This window comes from Pseudopodoces humilis, chromosome 10 (assembly GCF_049639895.1).
Source record: "Pseudopodoces humilis isolate 2021_Gansu_Grassland_sample_001 chromosome 10, ASM4963989v1, whole genome shotgun sequence".
NCBI classification, from domain to species: Eukaryota; Metazoa; Chordata; class Aves; order Passeriformes; family Paridae; genus Pseudopodoces; species Pseudopodoces humilis.
In genome coordinates, this window is record NC_142209.1 from 3,323,742 (window position 1) to 3,332,440 (window position 8,699).

An 8,699-nucleotide genomic window follows, 5' to 3' on the forward strand; every position below is an offset into this window, starting at 1 on the left:
GAGCTGCTGCAACACGTTTATCACCTGGTGAGTATCCAGACAGCAAACAGCCCCTTGTAGTAATAATAATAATATTAATAATAATGCTGATAGCAGCTAAAAAAAACACACCATGAAATGTACTGAAGAGAAAAACGTAAAAAGGAAGGAAAAAAGTCAAGCTTTCACTGCATCCATGAAAATTCACATTCAGCTGCAGCCTGATGCTTCAGCCACCACCCTCCTCACCTGCACTTGGCCTTTGGCAGAGGAGTTCTCTCCCCTTTTTGGTTTTGCAGTGAAGGAAATGGGCTCTTCACCAACCCACTCAGAAAAATAATTGCAGCAGAAGATCCCCTCACCCCGGCAGCTGCTTCCATACAACGGAAGACTCCAGTGAGAGGTGGACACTCCAAGGTGAGAGCTTGGATCTGGCATCTCCAGAGGAGATTATTCAGTCCTTTTCTCCCTGCACAGACTATGATCCTGGCCCACGTGTCCCTGAGCACCAGACACCTTAGAAAGGCGTGAGATCAATAGAGGGGAAAAACTCAACTCCAGCAAAACAGTTCTGGGTGTTCTTGTAAAGTGACAGAGAAAACTGGGGACAGGGACGTGGCTTTGGCCACACTGTCTCAACAGGACCAGCCTGTCCAAGGCCTCCCTCCACCACACAGCAACAAACCAAGGACTTGGACATTCCCAGTCCCCACTCACAGCATCTGCCAGCAGAACCCCACCACCCCTTCAGGCTACTGCCAGCTAAAAGAAGGGATTTAAAACACCAGATAGACTCCAAATGCAGCTGAGCACAGGCTGTCCCCACATCCCAGGAGTAAGGGATGCACCTCCTTCACTGCAACAGCCCTGGGAGTAATGGGGGGTTTAAGTCTCTGTTAAGTCCCTGTGCAGTGCCTGGCTGGGCCATTTGCTTCTGACCCTGTGCAAAGAGAGCAGCTCCCAGAGTGCAGAAACACCAGTGCTCCCACCTGGTGTTCAAGGAAGGAAGTAATTGATGCGCTGGGGCACGGATTTGCAGCCCTGTGCAGAGAAAAGCTTCTCCTCTTTGGGGACAAAAACCATCATCTGGGCCACCTCATCCAGTGTTGCCTCGGTGTAGGGAAACCCGCGGGCCAGGAAGGCGTCCCGTGCACAGAGCTTCACGTGCTGATACTCCAGAGGCAGGAACGGCACCACGAAATCGATGAGGTTCTCTCTGAGGAGGTGGCTGTGGGCATAACTGTTCTCTGGAGCAGAACACAAGACAAGGCAAACTCAGGAGCTTCACCTGAGAGCATCATCCCTCTGCGAGGCCAGGCTTGGCTCCGAGGGGCTGGGACCCACTTGTGCACTCTGAGCACCGAGCATCTCTAGAAATCACACCAAGAGACACCTGGAGGCCCAGGGAAGCATCGGTACTGCCCTGTGACATTGAGCTGCCTCTTGCCCCCAGCCATTTTCAGGGCTGAGGGGTGCCAGAAGGTCTCTTGGCTCCCTCCCCACCTGCCTTGGCTCACAGGGACCAAGGACGGGGCTCTCACTGTCAAACCCCCGGGCTGGGCTGGAGTGAGGTGCCTTGTTCCCCCAAGCACAGCCCTGCGTGGCACACGGTGGGTGGGATGGGTGGGATGGTGCAGAGGGGCAGCTTTGCAGACAGCCTGCCCAGAGCCCCCTGAGCGAGCCCAGCCCTTACCTGCAGCCTCCTGCAGCTCCAGCCGCAGCCGCTGCTCCAGCAGCTCCAAGGAGATCTCCTCCCGTGCCCGGCCGGCTCGCCAGAAGTCCAGGGCGACCTCATTGATGGTGTTGCCACCAAGATTACTGTGGACACACAGGGAAGTCACTCAAGATTTCCCCCAAAGCTGAACCGCTGAGAGCTGCCAGCACCTTTCCTGCAGACAGGCCCCAGCATTTCTGTTGGCAACAGAGGATTTGCTGTCTAGGATCAGCACGTGGAGAGCCAGCCTTCTTCCCAAAGAGCCCCTTTCCATAGGCATCGATGCAGCTGTCTGCCATCCTGCCAGCTCAGACCCAGGGGCAGCAGATTCCTCCATCTCCCTCAGTCCCCTGTCCTGGCTTGGGAAGCCACTGACCTCACAGGTGACACTTTGCTCCACAGCAAACGCTGAACAAACAACCACAAAGTCCAGGTTAAAGGCACAGAGCACATGGCAGGAGTCCCACTGGAAGTGAAGGTCCAGGGCAGGGATTCAAGTGGCAGCCCAGGACATGGCAAAGCATCCTCTGCCCATGGGGCAAAGCAGCAGCACAGTTCCCACCCAAGGACTACTCTGGACACCCATGGGGGCAGCTCTGTGGTGGGATTTGCAGGGTCCTGGCAGCTGTTGAGGGTCCCAGGACAGCCTTTCGCCCTGGAAAGCATGTCCAGGAGAGGTGTCAGCCCCAAGTGCTGGTGAGGAGTTTGCCCCCAGCCCTGAATGCCCCAGTGAACTGGGAACCGGCTGGATGCAGAGCTTGTGTGGGTGGGAGGCACAGATCTTGCACCCCATCCTCATGTCACAGGCTCTGGGCCCCAAATGGAAGGCAGGGAAGATTAAAAAGCCACCACTGTTTCCCACCATGCCCCCACCCCATCAGGTAGAAAACAGCTTGTACTGCTCCTGCTCCCAACCCAAACTCAGCAGAAACAGCTCCTTTTGACTGGACAGGCTGCCAGTCCTCCCCTGTCCCCAGCTCCCACACCTGGGCAAAGCTGCAGGACCGTGCCAGTGCCCACAGGAGCCCTGGGGCAGAGCCATCCCTCCTAAAGCAGGTCAGTGTCACACTGCCACCAGGAATGATGAAAGCCCTGGGATTACACACTGCTGCAGTTCAAGGCACCCTGCTCCCCTCTGCTTGCTGGCATGAGGGGGGTGACACTGCCCATTCCTGACCTTCCTGGCTCATCAGGCAGGACACAAGGTCAGCCCAGAGCAGCTGGCAGCACCTGCCCCTTCCACCACAGCTCCTTCCACTCAGGTGTGGAGTGTGGAGAGTTCCACAGGCACCAGGCACACAGACAGGTCCTCCACAGGCAGGGAAAGCTCTCTGAGGGAACCACCAAGCTTGGAGGTTGGAACACTTGCCTGGATGGTGGGAGGTGCAGGAGGAATGCTCTGCTCACCTCCAGCCAGTAGGAACTGCCAGAGCCAAGCTCAAGGCTGCGATTCCTAAACTGAGGAGGGCCCAAGACACAGATCTCTCCCTCTTTAGGAGCACTTCAGTCAGGAGCCTGTTTCACATCCTGGTTTTTAGACATCCCATTTCCTCCTCCAGCTGCATCCCACCCAGGGACAGCGCTGGGGTGCACATGTGCCCAACTCCTGGGAAAGGAACCAACTAAACCAGGCTGTGCTGATGCCAGGATCAGCTTCAGCACCTCAGTCTGCAGCCACAGCCAGGCAGTGGGAACTTCCCACCAAGACCTTCAGCCCCAGCTTTGCTCCCTGGAGTGTGACATCACCTGCTCAGCTGGGCAGGGTGACACCACGTTAACTGACTCTGCTTCCTTGCCTAAAAGTCTAGACACTGGCTCAGGTATCCCAGCTCAGCTGGACCTCAGGTCCTCCTGCAAATGCCCTGTTCCCAGGGAGGATCCGTAGGTAAAACTGAGCATGGAGGAAGCCACCACAAGGGAACGAGGTTTCTGTGCCCTGCAGCCTCAGCCCTTTGTATCACACACCTCTGGGGATAAACACCATCACTTGGTTCCTCCCATCCCTTCAGGGGAACCAGAAATCACCTGAGGAAGAGGAAGATGGATCTCTGTGGATCTGCCTGGCCCTGGCTGTCGTGTTGAGCCATGAAGGGTTTGATGGCATCCAGGAGGCTGGAATGGAGCTTCTCGGCCTCGTCGAAGATGAGCAGGGCCTGCCCACAGCGCTGCACGGTCTCGCTGATCTGCCTCTGCAGCTGGACCTGCAGCAGAGGGGAGGAGTGTCAGGAGCCTCTGGGATAACCCAGCCAAGCACCACAGCTGCTCCATCTCCTCCCACCCAGAGAGACAGGGCAGAGAACAGGAAGAGCAAAGGCAGGAAAACGAGTGAGGCGAGGTAAATTAGTTTAACAAGTGAAGGAAAGAGGAAAGAAATCAAGTGGTGCAAAGGCAGCCACTCACCCTGCTGCAAACAGACTGACACCCAGCCAGTCTCTGAGCAATAGCTTCCTGCCCCCAAACCCCCTCCCTGCAGCTTTTATCCCTGAGCATGACAGTAAATGACATGGAATATCCCTTTGGCACTAGGGCTCAGCTCTTTGGTGTGTCCCAAACTTCTTGTACACCTCAGCCTGCTGACCCCAGGGGCTGAGTATGAGAGGGGGGAAGCCTTGAGGCTGTGCAAGCACTGCTCAGCAGTAACCAGGACAGCGCTGTGGGATCCGGTTTCACTCACAAACCCAAACCACAGCCCCACACGGGCTGCTGGGAAGGACATGAACTCCAGCCCAGCACCCTGGACCATCCTGTGTTGGTGGCTCTCACCTTGTAGGAGTCCACGTAGTTGTGATGTGGGAAGTGGAGGAGGGAGACGAACACCCTGACACAGTCACTCTTCAGCCCGTCCCGGTACAGGTGACTGGCCATCATCCGAGCCACAAAGTTCTTCCCTGTGCCAGACCAGCCATGGAAGGACAGGACCAGAGCCTTCTGGGGCCGTGGGCTCTGCAGGAACCCCCGCACTGCCCGCACCACCACGTCCTTGGCCAAGTGCTGCCCGTGGAGCTGCCCACTGAGGTCTGCCTCCAACCCTGCACAGAGAGAGCACGAGCTCAGCCTTCCACTGCCAGCACAGCTACTGCAGGTGTAAGAGGAGAAAACGTGGCAGGGCTGCCTGGCTGAGAGGACTCTGAAGTGACATAAAAGCCACAGGCTGCCTGTGCCCTACCTACATCAGCTTCTGGCCCCCAAAAGACACAAATCCTCTGCTGGCTCATTTTTTTTTTTCCTTTAGGAAGAGGCAGTGGTGTTTGGCAGCTGCAGAGAGCGCCGATGCCCAAAGGCCCTTCAAGCTCCCAGCACAGGATTTGCATACCAGGAGTCTTAGGGACAGCGAAACACAAAAACCCCTACTCATGGCTTACACACAGGTCTCATGTGCCCTCCCGACCTACAGCAGGGTCCTGGGCGGGTTTGGATCCCACTGCACGTGCCTGGAAGCTATGGGCTGCAGGCAGGGCTCATGGCAAGCTGGAGCAGATATGCTGTGCAGCAAGGAACAAACCCTCCTTGGTCTCAGAACTTCAAATGGGTCACAGGACTGAGCTCAGCCTCTCACTCTGCCACAGCTCAGCACCCCACTCAGAAAAGCCCTTTACTAACATCACTTTCTAGGACACACTTTATCAGGAAAAAAAAAAGAGAAAAGCTCAAAGCAAGCCACACGAGCAGCGCAGCCCCCACCTGTGATGTTGTTGGTTATCCTGCAGTCTCCTGTCTCACAGCACTTGCCGAAGCTGCAGTACCAGGCAGAGAGGATCTCCAGGTAATCCTGGCCCACCAGAGGGAAGCCCCAGCCTGGAAACGGGAGCAGTCTGAGCAGAGAGGCTCCAGGAAAGAGGCTTTTTTACATTTTGAATGGACGCTCAGCTGAGCCCTGTTTCGGGCAGCCCTCTCCCAGGTGCAGGGACCCAGCCATGCCCTGTCTGTGGGGAGGGACACCGAGCTCGGGCCTGGTTCGAGATGGCTCCGAGCGCCCAAGGAGTTCAAGAGCACTCCCCTCATGCCGGGGCTCGCCAAGGGGGCGATGCCCGGGGCAGCGACCCTCGGGAAGGAGCGGCGGGCACAGCAAGGTCCGGACCTGCTGCTGCCTCCCGGCCACGGGAGAGGGAGAGAACAGAGCAAGGTGCTCACCTGGGATGGGGCCGGCCTCTCGTTCTCGCTGCTTCTCCTCCTCCTCGTCCTCCTCCTCGCAGCCCTCCTGCCACACCTTGCACGCCAGGTACCGCCAGTACTGCCTGGAGAGAGCGCCCACAGCTCCCAAATGCTTCTTCACGGCTTCGTACCTCACCCTGCCCCACGGTCCCCGCTCCGGGACGGGTCCCTGCTCCTCTGCCCAGGGCTCCCGGGGCGGTGGCCTAGTCCCGGGGCTGCCCGAGCCGCCCAGGAGCAGCAGCAGCACCAGGACACAGCGGCCGAGCCCGCCGGGCCTGCCCCGGCCCATGGCGGCGCTGAGGGCTCCGGGGGGCTCCGGGGACTGAGGGCCCCGGCCCGGCTCCGCTGGGTCCGAGCTGATCGCGCTTCCCGGGGCGGTGCTGGGCAGCAGCGGCCGGCCCCGGCCAGACGTGGCTTCCTTGTCGCCGTCCCAGCCACGGGGACGCGACCAAACCCAAGCCCGAGGCCGAGCAGAGGCTCCGGCCCCGCCCCGGGCCCGGCCAGCCCTGGCTGGGAGGGGAAGGAGCTGGAGCGATGCCCGGGGAGGCTCCCGGAGCACCGGGGCCAGACAAATAATCTGGTTTTTTTAAGTAGCCCAGCGGCTCGGCTGAAGTTTTGCAGGCACAGAGGTGAGAGCAAATGGCAGCTGCTCCTCCGCGTCCTTTCAAAGGGGACAGAAAAATAAGAGGCAGAAACAAGGGAGCAGCGGGTGAGTCAGCACGGCTGTGTTTGCTGCCTGCTATCCTGGTATCCTAACTGAGAGCAAGGCCAAAATGCTTTAGGAGTGGAAAGGATTTCAAGGTTATTCCACATGCTTGGAAAAATAAAAGCAAGAAGGATCATAAACAGAATTAATCCAGCCTAGTAATTCCCTGAGGCAGGTGGATGGCAGGGGGGATGCAGCCCAGGCATGGAGCAGAGTGCATCACCATCTACAGACGCCTGCAGATATTACACAGCAGCATTCAGCACACTGGGCTAACAAAACAGCCCCTTCCAGCTACAAAAACAGCGAGGCTGAAACCTGAACACCACTTGCAACAACTTTAACAGAACTAAAAATAGTGCATTAAAGAAACAAATTAAAAATCAAACTTGCTGTAGCTAAACTGCTGTCAGCCTTTCCGAAAACCAGTTGAGGCACTTGAAGCATTTATTCAGATTTATAAAAAATTTAACAGCTGGAACATTCAAACTTTGTCCGCCCAGGATAAATTGCTCTAGCTGAAAAGGGCTTCTTAAAAGGGGCAGATGTTGTAAAATATAGATGTTGTAAAAAATAGCTTACTTACATGTTCCAGAGGAAAAAAGAAAATTCTGAAGGATAAACTGACCAGCTCTTGGGATGGTTTCATGATTTCTGGGATGTCAGCCCTGCCCAAGTGCAGCACATAGTAAGAACCAGAAGGAAAAGCAGTTCTTTAGGAGGCCCTGGCACAGGTTACCCAGAGAAGCTGTGGCTGCCCCAGCCCTGGAAGTGTCCAAGGCCAGGATGAACGGGGCTTGGAGCAGCCTGGGATAGTGGAAGGTGTCCCTGCCCATGGCAGAGGCTTGGAACAAGATGATCTTCAAGCTCCCCTTCCAACCCCAGTCATTCTGGGATTCTGTCAAGGGGGGTTAGGAAGCACATGGGGTTTTTTCCTTCCTCTGCTGAAACCCAAAGTGCAGTTTGCTAATCTTGAGGTGAGTCTCTCTTGAGGCCTGCACAGCCCTGGAGTTGATGGGAGGATGCTCAGCTTGTCACTCATGGCTGGTTATTCCAAGCAGTCAGTCCCAGTGAGCAGTAATACCTGATTAAGACTCCACCACCTCAGCTCAGGTGCTGTCTGAAGAGAAAACAGCACCACATGAAATGGTTATGCCTGGCTTATTCCACACCCCAAAGCAGCTCGGGACAAGCAAACATTCAGAGGGAACCTCACAATCCAGAATTTCATTTACAGGCTGTCCAGGGAAATGCCATGCATCCATCTTTTAGGTTTTTTCTCCATTTCCATACAGCAATTTCTTCTGCACATCCATCTCAGCACTCTGACAGAAGGAAGGGGGAGAAGAGCCTCTCTCCAGAGCTCAATATAACACAGCTATGGATTAGATCACTACATAAAAGAAAGATCTAGAATAAACAGTATGAGAGGAGTCCTTTCCCCTCCCTCCTTTTTTCCCACAGAGTACTATATATTCTCCAGTCTTTTAAAAAGATTGAGATTCTACAAAGAACAAATCACCAGTCCCACACCTGGGATATATGAACTGAGGACTTCTATTCCTAATTTTTAGATTCAATAAAAAAATTGTAGGTAAAGGATTTGAAGACCTCAGGGAAAGTGCTGATTTTCAACCCCCTTTGGTTCTCCATTGGCTCAAAGTCGTTTGTGTTCATTCTTTTGTAAAAGTGCATTCATTACATAATCCAAAACACTAAAATCTCCCAGTTATACAAATTTGCACTCTGTTACTATGGCCAACCACTCCAAAAACACAAAGCAGCAGCACAACAAAGTGCTTGGAACAACAGCTCTCAACTGCCAGTTTCTCCCTGTCAGAACTTAAAAGCATCTCTAGCTCTTGAACTGTTCATACACAAGCAAGAATCCTGTCCCACTCCCTGAGCAAATTGGCACTTCAAAAATAGAGATGGAGGAAAGGAAAAGTTACTGTCAGCACACAATGCTAGGAAACAAAAAACCCCAGAACATCCTCCCCCAGTAATCCCTCAAAATAAACCCCAGAAAGCAGCTCACACAGAATTCAACCACACTGAAATCCAAAGCTGCAAGTGAGAAACTCTAGTTTAAAGAAAAGCAGGTTTCACACCACCAGCTCATGCTACATAGCAGGTCGAAGATCCCTG

General features: G+C 54.9%; 1 protein-coding gene across 1 annotated transcript; it reads right to left on the reverse strand.

The window, feature by feature from the left end:
- Positions 1-54: 54 nt before the first annotated feature.
- On the reverse strand, positions 55-6,407 carry TOR3A (torsin family 3 member A). The gene is made up of 6 exons (XM_005528749.3): positions 5,825-6,407; positions 5,375-5,488; positions 4,457-4,722; positions 3,719-3,894; positions 1,673-1,797; positions 55-1,226 (listed from the first exon to the last, which is right to left on the reverse strand). Exons 1-6 carry the CDS (start codon positions 6,132-6,134, stop codon positions 976-978), a joined length of 1,242 nt encoding a protein of 413 aa, XP_005528806.1. The 5' UTR covers positions 6,135-6,407; the 3' UTR covers positions 55-975.
- Between the last annotated feature and the right edge of the window lie 2,292 nt (positions 6,408-8,699).